Source organism: Brachycentrus maculatus, unplaced genomic scaffold (assembly GCF_059751285.1).
Source record: "Brachycentrus maculatus isolate JH-2025_06_01 unplaced genomic scaffold, ASM5975128v1 h1tg000026l, whole genome shotgun sequence".
NCBI classification, from domain to species: domain Eukaryota; kingdom Metazoa; phylum Arthropoda; class Insecta; order Trichoptera; family Brachycentridae; genus Brachycentrus; species Brachycentrus maculatus.
The window spans coordinates 1,586,296-1,610,309 of record NW_028280780.1 but is presented as its reverse complement, the minus strand read 5'-3'; the positions used below and the strand labels follow the sequence as shown (position 1 = coordinate 1,610,309).

General features: G+C 32.0%; 1 protein-coding gene across 1 annotated transcript in view; it reads right to left on the bottom strand.

The window, feature by feature from the left end:
- Window positions 1-24,014, bottom strand: part of LOC148313025 (homeobox protein Nkx-6.2-like) — an 89,311-nt gene that overhangs the window by 39,693 nt on the left and 25,604 nt on the right. Inside the window, exon 2 of the mRNA XM_088270323.1 lies at window positions 10,563-10,750. Coding sequence (XP_088126449.1) covers window positions 10,563-10,750 — 188 coding nt within the window. The remainder of the gene's footprint in view (window positions 1-10,562; window positions 10,751-24,014) is intronic.

Here is a 24,014-nt window from a genome sequence, read left to right as displayed (position 1 = left end):
TATTGTGACGAAATATAAGGATCTGTTTTATTTTTCCCAATAAAATGTTTTAACTGACCCTTTCTGTAATATTATTTAGTTATAAAAATACACCGAAAAAAAATTATTTGATGTATTTACTTCTATCGATTTTTGTTATACTCAAAAAAATCAAGCCACTTCCCCGCAGGAGTAGGCAGAGAGAATAGAACGCCACACCGATCTGTCTTTGCTAATAACCTTCGACACTTTCACATTCACCCATCTCCGCGTACATACACGCCGTTTATTCCGACGCATGATCTGACCACTTTCAAGTATTGAAATACTTGATCATGTCAAGCTTTTCTTCGTTTTCATAATTTTGTTTAATCGCTTTTTCCTCATTCTTCAATCCCTAATGTTCTAACCATCTCAACACACCTTTTTTTTTTTAATTTATCGATAATACTTATCTTAGGCTTACATTATTTTCTTATTTTACCATTTGAACATCTATCATACCTACATCATTTTTCCCCATATTCGTCTGAGAGATTGCATTTCAACTTAATTCAGTACGTTCATCTGCTTCATCTCCATTCTTAGAACATAGAACCAGGAATCCATTGTGCACTGCCAGTTTTTATTTGCTAAAGCTGATTTCAGTATAGCATTTACTTTGTTTCCATTATTTTTTGACATCTCATCAAAGATGAAGAAGAATATGGAAGTCTGGGCATTTACGGGGCTTACGACCGTCATAGGCTGGTTTAAGTGATCACTTTACACACGTGTAACATTCACCAATTCTACCCTTTATTGACAACCACACTACTCAAATTCTTGGAAGTTCTATATATATGAACCAATTTAGAAACCTTGTTCATGAATCACTAGAACTTCACTAGAGACATCTATTGGTGAGATGTAAAGAAGCTTTTTACTAAGCAGAAACTCTTATATTAGTATGTGAGATCCGAATCCTGGATTATAATCACACACATGAGAAACGCCAGAAAATACCATTTTCATTTTTATTATTAAGCTTATAATTTGAATGCCCAGACTTCCATATTCTTCTTCATCTTTGATGAGATGTCAAAAAATAATGAAAATAACTCCTGTAATTGGAGATAATCCAGATTTTGTGAACAAGTATTTGGACACACTCAAAATGTTGTAAATAAATTATCTGGTTTTATTAAACGCGCGACTGAAAATACACCCCTTCCATTTAATTGAAAAGTGATTTAGCAAATTACACTTGAAATCCAACAATGAGGATACATTAAACGGACAGACTTTCACCGCCAGAGGCGGGGCCGACGTATGAGAAACGATATTTTGATACTCGCCGAACAAGTTTGACCGCACTATCGACACAATCGCTATTACGGCCAGCCAAAGCGGAGAAAAAAGGGCGGACTGAGCGGTTAGCCCAACCCTATTCCGGTGTAAAAGTTAACAAATAGAGGGGAACATATGCGACGCCGAATTGCAATGACACGTCCGGAGTTATTTGTTACTCCATGATTAATCTCGTTCTTTTATTACGCGCGTTTTAAAGCGATCGAATTTGCGACTTCATAATACCCCCCCCGAAAGCGCTTCGTACGAAAGCTTTATGAAAATTGAATTAATGGCCTTTTGTTGTGTACGTTTTGCCAGTGGAATAGATTTTTAATAAGGACTGCCAGATAGTTTGGTTAGGAAGGATAATGTGGTATGCTAATTTAAGTGTTTCACGGTTCGAAATAATCCTTTTAAATAAAGGGACTTATAAAGTCATTAATAACGGTGGGTAAATGACATATTCTTATCCCCTGTCAGTTTTTTTTTACAATATACATACACTAACTACTAAAATCAATGTATGGAAGCGATGTATGGAGTGCGCATATTAAAGTTGAAAGTATGACTAAAAGCAGTCGAAATATAATCTCTCAGATGATGTTCGGCAAAACGACGTATAATAGATGTTCGAATGGTGATATAAGGAATTAATTAAGGGTGAGATAAGCATTATTCATTCTCAGAAAGGTGTGTTGAGATGGTTTGGGCATGTGATGAATGAATAGTAATAACAAATTCATGAAGCGAATGTGGATGGTAATAGAAGCGGAAGAAGACTGAGAAAAACTTGGCGTGATGAATTTTTTCTAGTACTTGAAAGTGGTCAGGTCAGGAGTTGGAATTATTGGTGATATCCACCAATATATATGAGGAGATGCATGAATGAGGAAGATCAAAGATTGTTTGCACAAGACGTATTGGTGTGGCGTTTTCATCTCTCTGCCTACCCTTGCAAGATGCGGATTGATAGTTAGTTCAGTTTCATTTTTTACTTATTTATTTTCATCCATATTTTCTTTGTACAACTAGGCAAAATAGAATTCCATTTTTTCGAGTTAAACCGAAAAATACAACTTTATTATTATTATATGCGTCAAAATTATATCATAAAGACTTTCAATTATTTATTTTATTTTATTTATAAAGCCAAAACTTTGATTTCAACCACTTTATTTGTAGTACTGTATTTCCACAAACAAATACCTTGTGTTCTTCGGGGATGAATAGGTACCCCATAGGTAGAAAGACGTGTATCATAATTAATGTTACAATACTAAAAAGTTCATCTTGTAAAATTAATAACGTTTAAATTCACACAACGCAATAAAATAAACGAATACCCTATTCAAAGCGATAAAACAAATTAAAATGTATTTTAACGGCATTCAAATGTAGCGCTTATGCACTGCGCCTTTGGGTAAATTTAAGCGTAAAAATATTATGTGTGTTACTTAATTTCGGGTTCGAGTGGCATCTTTTGTTCGGCGGTGTAGCGGGAACGCCCTCGGGGTGGAAATTATCCCAGGGGTGCAGCCTTTGTAAGGGATGAGTGAATGGGGACATGTTGCTCCCCTATATTAATTCAGGCAGATTGTCCTTAATGCGATGATGAAATTGATACTACATACTTCTATTTCATTTCCATACGATTCGCTGAAATATAATATAATACTTGTTTTGCAATTATGTAAGTTGAATATGATAATAATCACGGATTCGAATAGTTTCTATCATACTAATATTCGTAGTATAAATGCTGGTGTACTTTTTCCATGATTTTTCAGTCACCTATTAATTTTTTATCTATTATACCTAAGTCTATCATAAAGTGGGTGTGTGATTTGTCCGAAATTCGACTAGTTAACATACATACACACGAAACCGGTAGTCATGAAGAAGAGTTTACAGAGTGTTACACAATGATAAGGAGTGCTGTTTTTAAATAGCATATTTTTGTCCGCCTCTGTAGTGTAATGGTCAGCACGCTCGGCTACCAAAAGTCCCAGTTTCGATTCCCAGTGGAAGTCAAATAAATATAAGTGATTTTTTCACTTTAATATTTATTCAATATTACCAGGACTGGTACCTGTAGCGGAGGGCTGATCACCCTTCCTTCGTGTGTTTACGATCAAGATAATACTGCATTATATGATGCAGTACCAATGCACCATTGGATGCGGATAAGGGTTTTAACCGCCCTACAAATACGAACGTACGTGATACGCGCGGTTTCTCTTGACCATTCCGCGCTAACCCGTATGACCTACGCGCACGAGAAAAGATATCTGTTCCAAAAAAATAATGCGTACCGGATACACTGACAAATTTTTGTCAGGTTTCATACCTGACAATATTTTGTGACAACAAACGTTGTGATTTATTTGCTTGTTTATAAAAAATATGCCTGAAAATAACCCGAAGGTAGGGTCATTAATAAAAAATATATGTCTTGTAATTTTTTTAATATTCGTAGGGAGGTTATGAAAGTATTTGATTCTCGAATATGATAAATTTAGTTGGAATTGCTTCATGTTACATATTATTGTGGTGACTCTCGGCGGTTTGGTATCGCTCGCATAAATTGGTATCGCTAGCAAGTTGAGCGCCCCTGGAGCAGACCAGGGGTTAACTGGGATAAATTGAATTGAATCACACCCTCGGGCATTCCTACAAATGAAATACATCTTCAACGCCCTTTTGCGGGCGTCCGGCTTTATATTTCATGCATCAAGTGTCAGATAAAATTAAGCGATAATGCTAAAAGGAGTTTACCGACTTCAAAAGCGACGCTTTTAAACGCTAAAAAATATTACCTTTTTGACGTATTCGTTCCGTTGCTTGCAGTTTTGATTAATTTTCATGACTTTTGTTTTATTATTAGAAATCTGAAAGTATCAATTTAGAATTTAATGAATATCGTTGAAATTATATCCGGTATTTTATAATTTCTACGAAGGAAAATGGATGATATACATTATAACTTAGATACATATTATGTTCAATATTAAATGATTAGTATGAAACCATTTATAAATTTCTTTTTTATTATGATATTTAATTTACAATATTATATATGTGTGCATATATATATATATATATGTATATATATATATATATATATATATATATATATATATATATATATATATATATATATATATATATATATATATATACACATGTGTTGCAGCGGTGTTCCCTAATAAATTAAATAAATGTCCGTCTTAAATTTTACTCTGTGCTTCTCTTAAAAAAAGACTTACACTCAATGTTTATTGTTTAAACTTACATAATCTTATAAAAGTTTTCAATTAGTATTGTGTTTGTTGTGAGTATTTTTGTGTAATAAGAATTGACATGTTAATTATTTTTATCACATAAAGTCAATAAAATTAAAGTATTTTTTTGATTTTGTCCGGCTTAGCATCGCATCATTCTACTACAGCATTAGATGCTTCAACATTTTAAGATTAAAGGAATGATGAAAGTAATTCAAGCAATACTGAATGAATTGTCTTTTTTATTCCAAACGCGACTATTCATTTTCTACGATTTCAGTAATGGATATTGTAAGTTCACATAAAAAGAATTCTTCACATGGAAAGAATATCTACATCTCAAGTACTAAAAACAACAAATATATATAAAATACAGCCTTCGAGGCAACTTTATACCACCATATCAATTTATTTCAATAAAACAACACATCGTGTAAAATCATCCCTTGCGAGTATGAAGCATTCAATAAAACCATATCATTTTTGTAGGGGAGAGCATAATTCCATACAAATGTTCTACAAAATATTTTTCTCCCTTCAAATCCAATATTTCCGCGCGCAGACTATTATTTTCATCCCTTTCCCTCTCGCTACATTTTCGATCTAATTTATAATATCCAATATATTTCTCTCTTTCACCCTTAACAACCGTATAAAAGCGATAATGGAATTTAGCTATTATGCTTTGTGAGTTCCATTTGGTATGAAATCAGATAGAGTTGATTCGATTTAAAAGTCATACACACAATTTAGTGAGGGGGTGTAATTAAGTTACAGTATGGTGTTATTTCAAAGTGATTCTGTGCTCATAATTAAATATTTAATCAACTTTATTCATCAGTCGGCCTATAGTTTTGTAAACACTCGACAAAATAGATTAAAACTACGAGAAAATTAATTTATCAGAGTGATGTTTATGTTTATTTAATTTAGGTTGACTGTTATAATTAATGATTTCACATAAAAAAGGGTGGACAACATTTAGACTGTGTCCAAATATTTCTGAGTTTGTCTACAAGGTGGTATTTTTATTTTTTTTCACCTTAACATAGAGGAAGGCTCAAAACTTATAGGGCTGATTTAGTAAAAAGGGTTGATTTAGTTTTTTTTACATACCTAATTAGTGAAGTATTCAATAATGTATTTTTTGCATTAAACATAAATGTATCAAGTTAGACGAAGAATTTTTAAAATTTTAATATGAAAGAAAATTAAAGTTTGAGCATACCAGGGCTTACGACCTATGTATCTCACACGCTTATAATATATATATATATATATATATATATATATATATATATATATATATATATATATATATATATATATATATATATATATATATATATATATATATATATATATATATATATATATATATATATATATATATATATATATATATATATATATATATATATATATATATATATATATATATATATATATATATATATCTGCACCCAATGATGCATAGAGCACTGTATCAAAATAATGTTAAATTAAGTTTATCGTTAATTTTATGAACTCAAGGTGATCAGTCTCACGATTTAAGTATCAGTCCAGGGTAATATTAATTGAATATTATAGTGGAAAAACACTCAAATTTTAATTTGGACTCCATTATGGTAGCCACACGACTACGACCTCAGTTTGTATTTTCACTTGTTTATGATAATATCTGCAGTTCTCAAAACTTGTCTTGTTTACATTAATAAACTCAAAAAATGTGGTCTTTTGCAATTGTTTTATTTTAATTTTGAGTAAATATTTTAAATGAATAATAGATTGCATTTTGATTATTTCGTTTTCGTGTGGATTACCAATCATCATTGCGTCTTGTCATCACGTCATCGCGATTTGAATTTGTGACACGATCATTAATCAGTGTCGCGTGTAACTTGCATTACGGATGCTCTTTTTATCCCGACGACAGCCGATGATTGCCGAAGCCACATCGTGGCACTTCGGACCGCTTGAAGCTCATACGAACTTATTCGTTAGAGAGACAAGTGGGGGATAAAGAGCGCTAACTCCAGTGAACTTTTAAACTTTTAATTAAGTCTCGAATATTTTTTAAAATTAAAAAAAAAAAAAAAACTTCTTTGGTGTTTTTACATCAACTGATTTATGAGTATCTCAATTATTGCGTTAGAGGGTAGTACTAATCCTTGTAACCTAATTCAATAATATGGGTTTAATTTACAAATACTTACTCCTAAACGACTTTTCAATGGTTATATAATATATAACCATTAAAAAAATATATATATATATATATTTACTTGTAAGTATTTCCGCTCAACACAGGCCATGCCTAAACAGCCGTAATACAAATAGTAAAAAATGTATGTATCTATGAAATAAATAAATAAAAAAAACGTAAATAGTATAGCTTTAAAAGTACTTACGAAGTAACGTCATCAAATCTTCGAACTAACTGACATATTATATTATAGGTAATATAATACACGTTATATCGTTTACAAACATCACGTATTCTCAACTGCTAGCACCACCTTTAGGCGAAATTCTACATTCATAAAAAAATAAAACTAAAATATAAAAGGATTTCAATAACAGTGCCAATACACACCTTTCAAAAATTAATGCAAAATGGATGTTCAATAGTGGGTAGAATGGTGTATGTTACATAATTGTATAAAGTAATCACTTAAGTCACTCAAATGCTAGAACGTAAGCCTTTGAATGCTCAGAGTTCCATCGTATTAAATCATCTTTCATCTTTCGTATAAAAACTATGGAAGCTTCATTTCAGTTACGACAACTTTAATATATATTGATAAATCATCCGTAAGGATTATTATCCGTAGGGTAATAATCCAGTATCTGATATAAAAATAATTCAAAAAATTAAAAAAATATACACAATATTCGTATTTACGAAACGATTATTGTTAATACATCTCCGATGTCAGACAAAAGAGTTGGAGATTTAAAATACTTAAATTTATTGTTTTAATTAATTAAGTAAAAAAATATTTAAAATTATGGGATATATATTTCAGTTTTCCATATGTCCACTGGGTTTAGATATTTAACAAGCAAGGGTGGCACCCTTGCAGCTTGAATCCTAATTGTGTTAGGCTCATTAGAGTGAAAGCTTTATTGTTATAAATAACAGCGTCAGAATGTGATATGGCTGTTTGCCCATTGATGTTTGCACGCTTTTGCCCTTGTTTAATATTGACAGTGAACCAGGGTTGACACCAAAAAGTTTATCTATCCTATTTTTTAAGGTCGTCGTATTTGACGATAGCGTTTATTTTATTAGGTTGATTTAAATTTAAAATACTGAAAAATATTTTATTTTTGTTTTATGACTCTTTTAAAATGATTTTACGAGATTTTCAGGAAAATTAATATTGAGGTTAACAAACATTTTGTGTGATGTTCTTACGTTAAAGACTGCATTCTGGAATGAAATATGTATATGTAACTTTTGTTTATATCATCCAAGTCCAATAAGCAATTACATGCAATAATAAAATGTGAAAAAAATTGTGATTTACCACGAGTTAACCATGCCCTGATAACTGATTGAATACGAGGTAAAGCAATCGTTGACTTTTTTTTTCTTTGTATAACAGAACGTGAAAATAGTTGTATGGTACATGTAAAAACCATAAACTGTGAATAATATCCGATAAGGAAAATTTGGAATACCACGTGTCAACCCTGCCTTGATAACTGATTGAATAGGCATCTATATTGGTATTCGAATTATCATAACCGTTGCCTTATATTAATTCATTGTCCTGCAGAACGTAAAAGGTGTATGGTAGATATACAATCATACAGAGTGAACAATTTTCGATACGAAAATTTGTAATTTACCACGAGTTTAATAATTTAACCCTGCCCTGATAACTGATTGAATAAGCACTATATTGACGTATATATTTGTTGACTTGTATTTATTCATTGTTCGACAGAACTTAACAATAGTTATATGGTAGTAGTATTTATTCATTCAAACCCTTTTCCGCACCCCAATGGTGCATAGGGCACTGCATTATAAACACAGTGTTATCTTGATCGTTAACACACGAAGGAAAGGTGATCAGCCTTCCACTTCGGGTACCAATCCAGGGTAATATTGAATAAATATTAGAGTGAAAAAATCACGTATATTTATTTGACCCCCCTTGGGAATCGAACCCGGGACCTCCAGAACGGTAGCCGAGCGTGCTGACCATTACACTACGGAGGCGGAGGGTAGTAGTATAACCACAGAAAAAATGCAATTATAATCTGTGAATAATTTTGGAGAAGGAAAATTTGTGATACCATGAGTCAACCCTGCCCTGATAACTGATTGAATAGACATCCATATTGACATTCGAGCTTTCGCAATCGTTGACTTGTATTTATTCCTTGTTCAATAGAACGTGACAATGGTTGTATGGCAGTTCTACTCTCGTCTCTCCCTACACTATTAGTTTAATTGAGTTGTTGAAGGCAATAATTCTCCTTTATTAGTAAACGGATGACAATCACTTACTCTCACGTACCAAGAGCCTATAAATGTTCCGTTTTGGAGCGAGATAATGTTATTAGGCGCAGTAGTATATGTCATCGCGCACTTTTAATATAAATCAACGTTAAGTGAAACTTTTCAACTAGTTAGAGGAACTTTCTGAAGGTTCTTAAAATCCGCTGCTTAATTCGATCAAATAATCTTAATGAAGTCATTTATTCATCCCTCTCGCAGACTAATGCAATATTAATTTCTAACTATTTGATTATATTAATCAATTATTAGGTTGGTATGTTTTCTAGGGATGGAAAGATCAATAATGATAGAGAAAAGAGAGTGAATGCTGGGAACAGGGTGTTGTGGTGCAAAATGGAGTAAAAATAGATACCATACACAAAAGGGTTAAACATTCAAATTATTGATATTTTAAGGTTATTTCAAAATTAAGATGTATAGTGGAAGTGAAACATGGAGTTGGCAAAAAAAGGATAAAAGTAGACTTGATATAGTTGAAGTACGATCTCTCAGACAAACGTACGGAAAAACGATGTGTGATAGATGTTCGAATGATAATATAAGGAAACAATGCAAGGCTGTGATAAGCATTATCGATAATATTAAGACAGCTGTTTTGAGATGATGATTTAGGTAAGTGAATCAAATGAGTTAATAAGAAAGGTGTGTTGAGATGGTTTGGACATATGAATTGAATTTAGCAAGGATAGAACAGTTTAAAAAATTATGAGGCTAACGTGATTGGTAATAGAAGCAGAGGAAGATCATGGAAATGTTGTCATAATGATGGAAAAACTTATCCTGATCAAGTATTTCTAATACTTGAGAGTGGTCAGGTCAGGAGTCAGGGTAATCGGCGGTAATGAATGAAGAGATGCATGAATGTGAAAGAGGCAAAGATTTTTTGCAAAGTCAGATTGGCGTGTGGTTCTTTACACTCTGCCTACCCCTGCGGGGAAGCGGCTTGATGGATACTTAGTTGGTTCTTCCAACCCTTATTCGCACACCAATGGTGCATAGGGCACTGCATCATATAAACGCAGTTTTATCTTGATCGTTAACACGTGAAAGAAAGGTGATCAGCCCTCCACCTCAGGTACCAGTCCAGGGTAAACATTGAATAAATATTAAAGTGAAAAAATCTCTAATATTTATTTGACCCGCCCCTTGGGAATCGAACCCGGGACCTCTAGAACGGTAGCTCAGCGTGCTGACCATTACACTCTATGGTTAGTTAGATATTTTTCAATCTAATTTTTCTTCTTATAATATCTATTGTATGTATTCTTGCCAATGCCATAACTTTACCATAACCTAAAATATAATGTATACCCACACACAGGCCATGCCTTTGTGGGATATTTTTCTGTTTTTCCTGTATTTATATTATATTGTGAAATATAAAAGAATTTAAAATTAAGAAGAAAAAAATAGTTATAATGAACGTGTCTTACCTTGACTTGTGACTCCGTCATTCCGAGGGCATACGCCAGTTTCGCCCGTTCTGGGCCCGCGAGGTATTTAGTCTGCTCGAAGGTCTTCTCCAGGGCAAATATCTGCTGTCCACTGAAGGTAGGGCGGGTGTGTTTCTTCTTTCCATCCTTGTCGTGCTGCTGTGACACGCCAAGGGCATTCGCTGACACTGAAAAGAGACAGATATATCAAAAGATTAATTAATGCCATAAATTTACAACATTTTGAGTGTGTCCAAATACTTGTTCACAAAAACTGGATTATCTCCAATTACAGGAGTTATTTTCATATTATTTTCTAATAATAGAGTTTTTGCTCAATAAAAAGCTTCTTTTCATATCACCTACAGATGTCTCTTGTGAAGTTCTAGTGATTCAAGAATAATGTTTCAAAATTGTTTCATATATATATATACACATATATATATATATATATATATATATATATATATATATATATATATATATATATATATATATATATATATATATATATATATATATATATATATATATATATATATATATATATGTATATATATATATATATATATATATATATATATATATATATATATATATATATATATATATATATAGAACTTGTTACACGTGTGTAAAATGATCACTCAAACCAGCTTATGACGGTCGTAAACCCCGTTAATGCCCAGACTTCCATATTCTTCTTCATCTTTGATGAAATGTCAAAAAATAATAAGAATGCCATAAATTCATTTTATAGGTACTTATTGTAGCCAGTTTTTTTTCAGCCAACCAAGGTTGTATGCCCTTAAAGCTCAGACTGCCCTCTTTTTTCTTATAAAGACAATGAACACTTCATCTCTAGTTAACACTTGATGTGACCAAACGCTTTTAATTATACATTTTGTCCTTCTTATTGACATTTCAACATAGATGTAGAAAAATACGAGAGTCTGGGTATTTACAGGGTTTATCATATAATTCATTTAATGTGTGATTTTTCGGTGGCAGCGATGGTTGATTTAGGTAAGCTTTTAATTTAGAGACCTCTGATTTAAATATATGCAAGATTCTTCCTGAATTATTTATCATACTGAGTGACGCCTGAAAACAATAATCTTATTTTTCATGATTCTTTTTATTGATAGATGAATCTACCGACGATATACTGAAATTGGCTTGTTGGGTCTCCGCAAAAAAATATGTATATGTATTTAAAAAATTATGTATAATAAACTGGTATAAATTACTAACAAATAAATGAATGGTGATTTTTTCTAGTTTATCTCTTTACACCTTCTTTTATTAGTATTATTTTCCTTCATCATTCTTACTTTACCCAAACATTTATAATCGCAAATCACTATAATTTATATGTGATATAAAACAACCCTTCGATTAAACTGGTAAAACAAGTTCCACAACAAGTATTAGTGACAATTTTATATTGTGTTTTTGTGGACCGAGATTCCGTTTACTTATGCGCAAACTCTCTTATCTCTAAATGTGTGACATTTCCACAACAGTTAATCTCCGCCGACTTTAAAATGGGGTTGATCCTTAAACCAAAACAGCCCCTCGCGTTCGTAGATCTTTATCCGTCTAAACAACCATAAACCCTTAAATTCCGCCCACTCACCCTCGGATATTGTGTCTAACAACAGAGTTGGATTATGATCTAAGTCCAGGACTCATGGAAAAGGGAGTAGAACAAAAAAATGTAAAAAAAAACAATAAAACAATCCATCAAGTGCGCGGTGACAGTGTCAGCCTCGACTGACATGCAGACAGATAGATGTCCACTGGACTTAACCAAATTTCGGAATGTTATTAAATGGGACCAAATGGTATTACGTTTTTGGTCACCAGTTTTTTTCGTCACACCTTTTATTAAGTTACATTTATACGACATGGCATTATAAATTGTGAAACAGTTCCAAGATTTTGTCAGAATTATTATATAAAATTTGTATTAATGCGGGCGTTTATGGGTGATATATTAAAATTTCAGGTGTCTTAACTTGGTATAAAGATAGGTAGATGAAATTATAGGAGTCCAAAAATTGGTGAATGTAAAAAATACGCATAGATACGCTCAATATTTACTATTAACCTAAGATGAAATACTCTTTTTCGTATGGGTAGGGTATAAAAATATTAACATTGAAAAATACAAATCAATTTGTCAATCTATGTTTTAAACAATCATTGGTTTTAAGAGGTGCATACTTGGAATAAATTTGATTAATTGCTTCGGCAATCAATATCGATATTTAAAAAAAATAAACTTTGGTCAATATTTATCAAAAAGTATTGTGGATCATTATGAAGTACACTACGTTGTCTGATAATATGGCCAAATGAATCAAAATATATGTCACAATAAATATTGATATACATATAATGATACCAAATAAATGAAATGAATGAATGAAGGAAGAAGAACAGTAAAACAAATTTATATGGCGAATATAGTTAGAAATAGTAGCTGAGGAAGGCCAAGGAAAATTTGACATGTTTAAGTATTTCAAGTGGTCAGGACAAGAGTAAAAGCTCGGCTATCGGTCCCAGATTCAATTCATAGGTGGGGTTCAAATAAATAAACGTGATTTTTTACTCTAATATTTATTCAATATTACCCTGAACTTGTACCTGAAGTGGAGGGCTGATCACCTTTCCTTAATGTGTTGACGGTTAAGATAACACTGCGTTTATTGATATATAACTCATTGATTTTACAAGAGCTTGAAGAAGAAGATGTATGAGAAGATGCTTGAATGTGGAAAAGGCGAAGATTGTTTCCAAAGACAGATTGGTGTCGTGATTTTAATTTTCTACCCACCCCCGCCGAAAGTGGAGTGACAGTTTTTAGTTTTACCCAGTGAAGGTTAAATTTTAAACGAATATGATATCCATCAGATAATTATGTTACATCTCAAATGAAGCCACGTCCGCATTCTCTACATTTCTGGTTTACACAACAAAATCTAGACCATTAAAAATCCGCAAAATCATCCCTGTCGAAATATCGCGGCCTCCCCTTCGGGCGATATGAAGGCAATATATCAAGGGGTTTCACGGGATTACCACTAACACCACCGATGAAGTATACAGCGGAGCACATAGCCCGAATAAATATTCACCGATCGACACAGACATTTTTTAAACGCCCGAAAAATAATGGCTTTTCATACGATAAGCGCTATCGAATGTTTTTCATTACATCTCCAATGGGAATATTCAAATTGAATTTTTACATTTTGAAGGGATATTATTTTTCCGAATCGAATTCCATCGGATAAATGTGTTTTTTATTACAAATGGGACCTACTTAGACATTCAAGAGAAGTATATAATGTGTTTATTTTTTTTCCTACAAAATTCATGATTTTGTTTTACGTTTCGTGTTATGTATATTTTTTTTATATCAAAAGTAATTGAAAAAAAACAACAATATGGCTAACTAACTAAGTAAGCATCACGCTGTTTTCCCGCAAGGGTTGGCAAAGAGAATATAACTCCACACCAAAATGTCTTTGCAAAATAATATCACCTTTTCCTCGTTCATGCATCTCGTCATCATACCCGCCGATTTTTCCGACTCCTGACATTTTGACCGCTTTGAAATACTTGATCATAAATTCCCCATATTTTTCATCATTTTTGGTCATTTGCCCCATAAATTTGTTTTCTGTTATTTCTTCATTCATTCGTTCTACATGCCCAATCCATCTCAACATACCTTTCTAAATTAAAGATTTTTTATTAATACCTCAAAATGTTAGAAGAAGAATATGGGAGTTTGGCATTTATAGGTTTAAAATCAGCAATTTTTCTTTTTGTAATGTTTTTTCAACACGAAAGATGGCGCCAGCAATCGAATTAAAAAATAAACCAAATTATCATACATAAACGAATTTTAAAACAAATTTACCTGTTTTTTGGGCTTATGACGAGACACTATATAATTTTGACATAAAACAATTTTATAAAATATATAAACTTTTAAAGTCAGCCCAAAAAACAGGTAATTTGTTTTATAATTCGTTTACATTTGATAATTTGGTGTATCTTATAATTTGATTGCTAGCGCCATCTTTCGTGTTAAAAAAATATTCCAACCATCACGCCGCTTCCGCAGGGGTAGGCAGATATAATAGAAAGCCATACCAACTGTCTGAATTTAATTGAAAAATAATATTTTTTATTTATTTTTTATTTAGAAAATACCACTATCTATTGAGACACGTGTTTCGATGTATTCTGCATCATTTTAAAACAATGTGAAGCTAATTCTAATTTTTAAAATGATGCGGAATACATCGAAACACGTGTCACAGTAGATTTTATGAAATAGTGGTGTTTACTAAGTAAAACTTAAATAAAAAATGGATAGTTTTTCCAACAAACTGACTGCCGAATCAATTAATGAAAAAAAAAATTTATTTATTGATTCGGCATTAACGTTGTGGAATGACATGTTGATTTTTTTTTAATTTAACACTTATAAATTGTAATTTTAACACTTCATGAGTTTTATTTTTAAGTTTTTATTTTTCACCTGTAGATGAAAACATCAATTAGTTTTTTAAACTTGTATTGTTTAATGAAATAAAACTCATAAAGTTGTTTATTATAGGTGTGTAATTTAAAATATATATATATATATATATATATATATATATATATATATATATATATATATATATATATATATATATATATATATATATATATATATATATATATATATATATATATATATATATATATATATATATATATATATATATATATATATATATATATATATATATATATATATATATATATATATATATATATATATAATATTGAATTATCCACAAAAACTGGTAAATCTGCATCAAAATTCGTTCAATTTTTGATAATTTGGCGTATTTTACATTTTGATTGATGGCGCCATCTTTCAACCGAATGCTGAGGCATTAAGACGTGTTGAAAAAAATATATTAATGCTCTGCTATCGAACGCGTTAGCGGAGTCGGTGGGATTCGGGAAGTGGTCGGGTGGAGAGAGCGGTATCTGGTGGAGCGGGTGGAATGGGTGGAATGGGTGGAATGGGTGGGGGGGGGGGAAGCGGCTGCGAGCCGTGATGATGATGAGTATTGATCCACATAATTCAGACTAATGACTCTAAATGGCCTACAAATGACTCTACAGTTTCCAGTAGCGATGCTGTTCCCGCCCACGCTCATTTTCTCACATCACGATTGCGTCACATTGGGATAAAGGGACATTATTTCGGTGAACAAATATACAAGCATTTCAAATATTTATTTTCATTAATCGGACATTCTAATAACCTCTTGTACATTATACAATCCTAGTAATTGATCGTGTTTACAAATTTATTTTTAAGCCTACCAGCTAAACTGAGCCAACGAAGTTGGACATGATATCAGCTCTAATATATCGCTCACTCTTTTCAAGAACGTCATAAATCAAAAATCGTAAATTTTAAGTTGTGCATGTTTTCGGAATGCCCAAAAAATCTACTATATCCTAAAAAAAGAGGCATATTTTCAACTTAATATTTACCCGCTACAGGGCAGAAAGTGTTGTTTTTACATTTTGAAGAACAGGTATTGTTTTATTATTTTTTTTAAATACAAAATATTTTTCAAATGGTGAAAAAACTTTCAGATTTTACCTAAAAAGATCTGTTGCACTGTAAAAAGTTCATTAAGTGGCTTGATATTTATTTTTAATACATTGTATTATATTTTTTAACTCTAAAAACGTTCTCCTGAAAAATCATGTTTTTTTTATTTATGACGTTCTTGAAAGGAGTAAGCGATATGTAAGTGAAGCATGAAGTTGGCAAAAGAAGGGTGAATGTAGACCTCTCAGTCGAATGTGAGGCAAAACGATGTGTGACAACGTTCGAATAGGAAAATAAGGAGAGAATCCAAGGTTGAGTTATATAAAATAAAAAAATGTGTGTTGAGGTGGTTTGGACATGTGAAAAACAAGAAAGAGGAAAAAAAAGTGAAATAAAGTTATGAGGCAAATTTAGTCGGAAATAGGAGCAGAGGAAGCCTAAGGAAACTTGGCATGAATAAATATTTCAAATACTTGAAAGTGGTCAGTTCAGAGGTCCGAATAACCGAAGGGTATTTATGAAGAGAATTATAAATGTGGAAGAGTCGAAAATTGCTTGATTGAGTGGTTTTGCGTTATATTCTCTCTGCCTGCTTAGTAAGTTAGTTAGTATTTTTTAACCAATGACAACACAGAGAAATCATTTTGAGCAAAATATACACTTTGAACTACCGCTCAAAACCGATATTTTTGAAAATGAATACAGTTTTTTTTGTCTGATATCAATTTATCAGAAGCCGCCTCATTTCAATGAAATCTCCAGTAATTTATCTCAATCTATCACGCTAAGTAAATCAGGTCCGACATTTCAAAAAGTTCGATACGTGATAATGTTTTTTTTAAACCAAGTTTCCCATAGAGCTGATTCAACTGAAACATCAGAGGGTTGATCTTCTGGCTTTAAGTCTTCGCGTCTACTGCCCATCACGTCTCAGCTATTCAAAATGGCTTAATCTTTTCTTACACCGCAGTGTCACACCTTTGCTATTCAACGTAAATTAATATACTGGTTCAAAGCGATTTGATTGGTGGAATCAATGAAAGATTTTAACACGTAAGAGTTAATTTTTTGTTGCGGCTGTAAAATCAATTCGCATTTTATTTACTATATTTGGTACTATGAAAGTTTTCTGATACCATGAAAAAAAAGCAAGTTCAGCTACCGTTCTGGAGGTCCTAGGTTCGATAATTTTTGTGTGATGTGTTTTTTTTCACTTTAATATTTATTCAATATTACCCTGGACTGGTACCTGAAGTGGAGGGCTGATCACCTTTCCTTCATGTGTAAACGATCAAGATAACACTGCGTTTATACGACGCAGTGCCCTATGCACCATTGGGTGCGGATAAGGATTTTTTTAAAGCTTTTAATAAACAGAATATGAAATAACATCACAATTTTTAGAGACTTCTACCAGTTGATTTAAAAAAATAATAATATTGATGAATTTAAAGTTTGTTTAGTGGTGATATAAAATGATACGAATAAGTTTTTCTATCGCTCCAGGCGCTTTATAAGAACCTCTCTCCAGTATTACTTTAGCAGAGAATGTAATAGCGCAAGTTTGCGAAGTTCTTCTTTTATAGAATCCGATCAAATCGATGGAACACAATCTTCCCGACAAGACAACGTGTTACGAGTTGAAAACCCTATCGTAACAGCGATATTGTTTTTATTCTAGATACCAGAGTAAATAACCGCCTTAGATATTGAGACAGAATCGATAAACGTGTACGAGCCCCAGGTCGCCCGCCAGGGTTGCCACAATCTGAGAAACGAAGACTGGAAGAATCCGACACTCTTTCAAAATTACGGAATCAAATGCATTTCTCGTGTTTTAAAATTCTTTTTTCTTCTTCTCGGTATTAGTCTTCATTACTAAGGGTTGTGAGCCTCGTCGAAGCAATGACTCTTTTCCAGTTATCCCTTGAAATTATAATAATATACATACTTATGTAATATTATTATTTGCTAACTAACTTATTATCTTGCTGCTTCTTTGCAAGTGTAAACAGGGAAAATAGAACGCCACACTTCTCTGTCTTAACAATCATTGCCTCTTCCATATTCATGTATCTCCTCATACTTACCCACCGTTTATTCCGACTCATGATGAGGTATTTCTTAAATACTTCAAAGTGGTCACGACAGGAGTTGGAATAATCGGCGAGTATGTATGATTTTGGCAATGGATGTTGCGGCGTTCTATTCTCTCTCCCTACCCCTTGCGTGGATGCGGCGTGATGATTAGTTAGAAAGTTAGTTGAATGCCCATAATCATAATACTTTTTTAAAAGAGTCAATGTTTAATATTACTTTTTAACCAAAATGAAAATTAGGTTTTTTCTTGTTGATTTTAGTAAGCAATTGTTTTTTTTTCGTTTTTTAGAAAACACATTGAATTTTTTAAACTACTTACCTTTCAATAATTTCTCTTCTAAACCATATTTATTTCAAAGAAAAACATATTTTTCGATACAAAAACGATGTTTTACGGGGAAAAAAAATAGTAGTATTACCTGGGTTTAAAGAAAAATAAGTTGCCATTTAACATATGTATGGCCTTAAAATAAACAGTGTGTTTTGTTGTTTGAAATACACTCTCTGCCTTATTAATTTATTTACACTTCTATTTGATTGCTGTATCCGCGAGTTGCCAACCCTAGAGCATATTGAACGACCAATTTCATAAACTCATATAAGTGTTTGTGAGCTGATCGCCTACGTGGCTTGAAATCCTTAAACTCCTCCGCGTCCTGCTGTCCGGATCCCCTCATCACACGTATCGCAATACGCTTCATCATCAGCATTTTATGACAACTCTTGCGCTGATCATAGCTCCCGAAAATTGCTGTCACTCTCGAAGTTGATTGCATCAGAAAGCAAATAATAACAGAAGAGGAGATATACTGTTCCTACTCGTCTATCCCTTACCCAGATACAATGGTGCACACCGTTTGCATTGAAAAAATAAACTTTTCTTTGAAATAATTATATGGTTTTGAAAATAAAAAAGTAATTGAAAGCTCAGGAGTAAAAAAAAGATTATAAAAATATTTTTTCTATATACATTCTGAAAAAAAACCACTACCAAAAAAATCTATGGGATAAATTCTGTGAATATCCCTTGAAGTAATGTGATCAGTAAAAGTCTGAGGTGGTATCAAATAAATATCTGACTGAAAAATAGTCCCTATTTTTTTTTACCTTTTACTATTTACTATTGACAATGGTATGCGCATGTGAGGAGAATGGAACCATCCACACTCCCCCACATCGCACTATACGGCCAACCCCATGGTAGACGACTCCCGGGAAGACCACCAAAGAGATGGGTCGATAGCTGGGAATCGACGTCGCAGGAGGCTAATCCCTCTTAAAAACAGGCCGCAAGGCCTATAATAAGAAGAAGAAGAAGAAGACTATTTACAAAAAAAAAACATTTGAAGATTTTTTATAGATAATATCTCAACAACTCAACGTAAATAAACAAGCCTGTCCTTTGAATTTTTTTTCATTTCTATTTAAAATCCTTAGAGTAGAAAACCTAGATTTGTGAACAAGTACACACTCAAAATATTGCAAACTCATGTGTTTGTGTGTGTATGTGTTTGTTATACCAACTGTCGTGGTATTAAAATTACCTACCTTAAAAAAAAACTTTACATAGAATAAAAAACATTTGGTTTGACTAATGTATAAAAGAAACATAAAATGATCAAAGAGTGCTGTTTAAATGAATTCTCATTCGCTGTGAATGCTGCATTTTATAAGCTGACCAATCACAGTACACCGTTCTTTGTTCTTTTCATCCCTCAGTAGATCCCTCGCCTTCCGAACCACCCCTGTATTATCTACTTTTCTTTTACTTTTGCACTTACAAAACGGCGACATATCTTTTAGGTTTACGGTATGATATGTGGGGAATGGCAAGAATACTTTGTCTATAAAGAGAATTTATGAACGCACTGCTTATATTCACATACAATAATTCCGTAGCATAAAGCTTTGGAAAGTAATAGCAAAAGGTAATCATTTTTATGCTACCGATTTTTATTGGATATCTCACCTGAAAAATATAAAAAATAGTAGTTGCAAACTTTCGTTTCATATATGTTTTTTTTTTAATCAATAAACATTTTGAGTGTGTCCAAATACTTATTCACAAATCTGGATTTTCTCCACTTTTTTAACATTTTTGATACCTCAGCATAGATAAGGAAGAATATGGAAGTATGAGTATTTACTAGGCTTATGACCTGTGATGACTAAGTAATCACTTTACATACCCCCAACATTCACTAATCACTACTCAAATTTTTGGAACTCCTAGATATATTGATCAATCTCGTGACACAGTACACATGAGTTCACAACAGCCATATGTATGTTATTTTTAGTCACACATTCATGAAGAAAAATATGGAAGTCTGGGCATTTACGACCATCATAGGCTTAAACCAGACCATATTTTTCTTCATCCATGTTGAGATGTCAAAAAATAATACGAAAAATAACTCCTATAATTAGAGATAATCCAGATTTGTGAATAAGTATTTGAACACGATGACTGCCATATGTGCGTTGGATTGAGGAAAGCTTTTTTTAAGCAGAGATTCTTTTATTTGTATGCAAGATCCGAACCCTGGATTATATTCACGTACTGAGAACCGCCTGAAAACATGATTTTCAACTTTTTATGTAGTTAAAAATTTGACCAGTTATTTTATTTATAACATTTTGAGTATCCCAAATAGAAAAAAAAGTTAAATTTTGATAAAGAGAGCTTTTGATAGCTCATTACTTTCTTGAGACATCTTTTGATTAACTTTTGAACATCAAATATGATTCATATTACGATCTGAAAGATATAATTTCAAAAGATATAAAGAGCCTTCCATAGGTATTGAGTTTAATGGCACCTGACTTTTTATATGAAAACTTGGACAGTGAAAAAATATTGGACGACAAAATGGATATCCTAATGACACCCTTGTGGAACAATGAATTCCAAAGCTTCATAAAGTTTCCGAACACATTTTTCATATCTCTATAAAAGTTCAGGAAAATTCTCCGACGTTCACACGTTTTCTCTTCGAGTACATATACATGTAGCATCAGATTCTCAGTAGCGGTTAGGAAAATAGATTCAGTTAATAAAATACAAGTTATTTCATAGATAAAATTAATTGATTATATTTGATAATGTCACAAATAATTTTAGATAATAAAAAATAAAAAAACTTCATAATAATATGATGTAAATTCGTCAATTTTCTAAACATCCATCAGATGAAAATATGTTTTATATCAGTAATTTAATAACTAATTTTTAACTAATTTTGATGGTCTAATAATGCGGTCTAATATTAAATATATACATCTTTTTCATGATAATAGACATTATAACAATCATTAATAATCAATCATCAGATCAAATGCAGTCTACATTTAACCTAATACTATTGTTATGAAGTAGTGTAAAGAGAATGATGAATGATAAGGACAGTGTTATATTACCATGCCATAAAGTTAACAATGCTTTTAGTGTTCAAAAATATATCTCAATCACCGCTCTTCTAACATATTTGCCTCATATATAATTTGAAATACCTCTCGTTGTGGTCCCTTGGTTAGTGTCGCGGACTCTTTCGTCAGAGTTTCTTCGTTCGAAACTACTCTACCACAATTTGATACCTATTTCTAATAATGAGCTGCTTAGGCTCACAGAAATAGTATGAAATTGAAATAATTGTGCAAATAATAAAAACACAAATATTTATCTTTAAAAAAAATCATTCCTTCTCCATTTTTTCCATTTAGCATTAATGTTCTTCATTAAAGGCTAAATTAAACATTTTCGACTGATAGATTTAATAAACTGGAGCGCAGGACTGATAATGATACATCATTCAATGAATCATCAAGATATAAAACGTTCAATAGTGTTTCTGATTTCATTCAAAAGTTCTGACGTGTGGGAAACCAATTGTTGAAAGCGGAATTAGATTATAATATTATTCATCTTCATTAAAGTATGAACATTTGTATTCGCTTTATCTCCATCCACGCCTCTGAACATTATACCACCCCCTTGGGGAAGATATTCACTATCCCGCCACAGTTAGCTATCAAAACATTGGAGGGTTGCAGCAACCGGAACATCCTAACCGCCCTTCTCCCCTAAATACGAAGAGCTTTAAGCGCCGCGACGCTCGGAGACGTTGGGCCATTCTGCTTCCCAGTCCTGAGTCCCGCTGAATGGACCCGACTGAATCAATATCCAGTATGGATGCTGAGAAGATTCAATAACGCTAAAGTTGGGATGAACGGAGAGCAATGGCGACAAAATGTTGTAAGGATGTTTTTATACACCAGACCGACGGACTGACCAACGGGAAATTCTATATGGAGAGACGGAATAATGGCTTTTACGTAAACTTTTTTGGAAAGATTATTGATCAAACTTGTTAAAAATTATAACATCTCGACAATACCACTAAATTAAACACAAATGATGCTATAAATTTTGTAGGTTATTATTTTTTTCTTCGTTTAGATTCGCACACAAAACTGCAATATTTTGTGTACTATATGTCTTTTTTTTTTAAATCTGAACAGTACCACTAAAATTAAATACTACTATATATTTTGCAGGTTATTATTTATATTCTTCGTCTATAATCGCACCCAATACTGTAATATTTTGTATAATTGTGTATAACATGTCAAACACTTTTGAAAAATTATTAATAAAATTATTTCCATATCTTAACATAGATGAAGAAGAATATGGAATTCTTGGTATTTAGATGGCAGAAAGCTTTCTCACTCCAACCATAGATGGCTGTTTTGAACTCAATGATGAAGCGTCATGAGATTGATAAAATATGTATGAGTTCCAAAAATTTAAGTAGTGTGGTTGTCAATCATGGTTAGAATAGTGAAAAATGATTACTAAACCAGCCTTTAATAGATCACAAGCCCTATAAATACCCAGATTTCCATATTTTTCTTCATTTATATTGAGATAAGATAATGTATCTATTGCATATATACCGATATTGGCTTACATATATTTGCTATAAAAAACAATATTGTATGAATCTTTTTCGATTATTCTAATATAGGAAATGAAATAAAACGTGTAAACCCTCCAAACAAATACTTATACCGATCTACCTTAAGCCATAAATGCACACATTGGGTTTATATTAAAACCTGAAAAGCCTTTTGTTCGTGAGCATCCCTTGCAATAGAGTTCTATGAATATTCGGTAGAGTGTATTCGGTGATATTATAATAAAAGATATCATTTAAAAATCACATATACCATAATACGAACGTAGAATAATATTTATTTATTAATCTTCTTGTACAAATTTAATACAAATTCTAAGAAAAAAATATCTTCCAACTGACTTAAAACAGAATCGTGATTCAGTTCAAGATACGTACCTTTTACGACTCTTTAAAATAAATAGGCAGATAATGCTTAAAAACGAAAAAAATAAATCAATATGATCCAAAAAGTTAATGCTTTTAATATTCAAAACGAAAAGAATGTATTTAACAATAAATAGTGTTAATTTTTTTATGACTGTATACAATGTAATGTAATAAAAACAACATATAATTTAAGTTAGATTTTTAGTGGATTTATAATTATTATTCTCTAGTTGTACTCAACCGTGCGTTTATGTGGCTCGGTCTGGTTTAATGAAAAAGAAAATGTGAGAAAAAACATATTTTTATTGTGTTTAAGTTTACAATTTTTGTGGGCATAAAATATTTTAGCAGCTCTCAAAA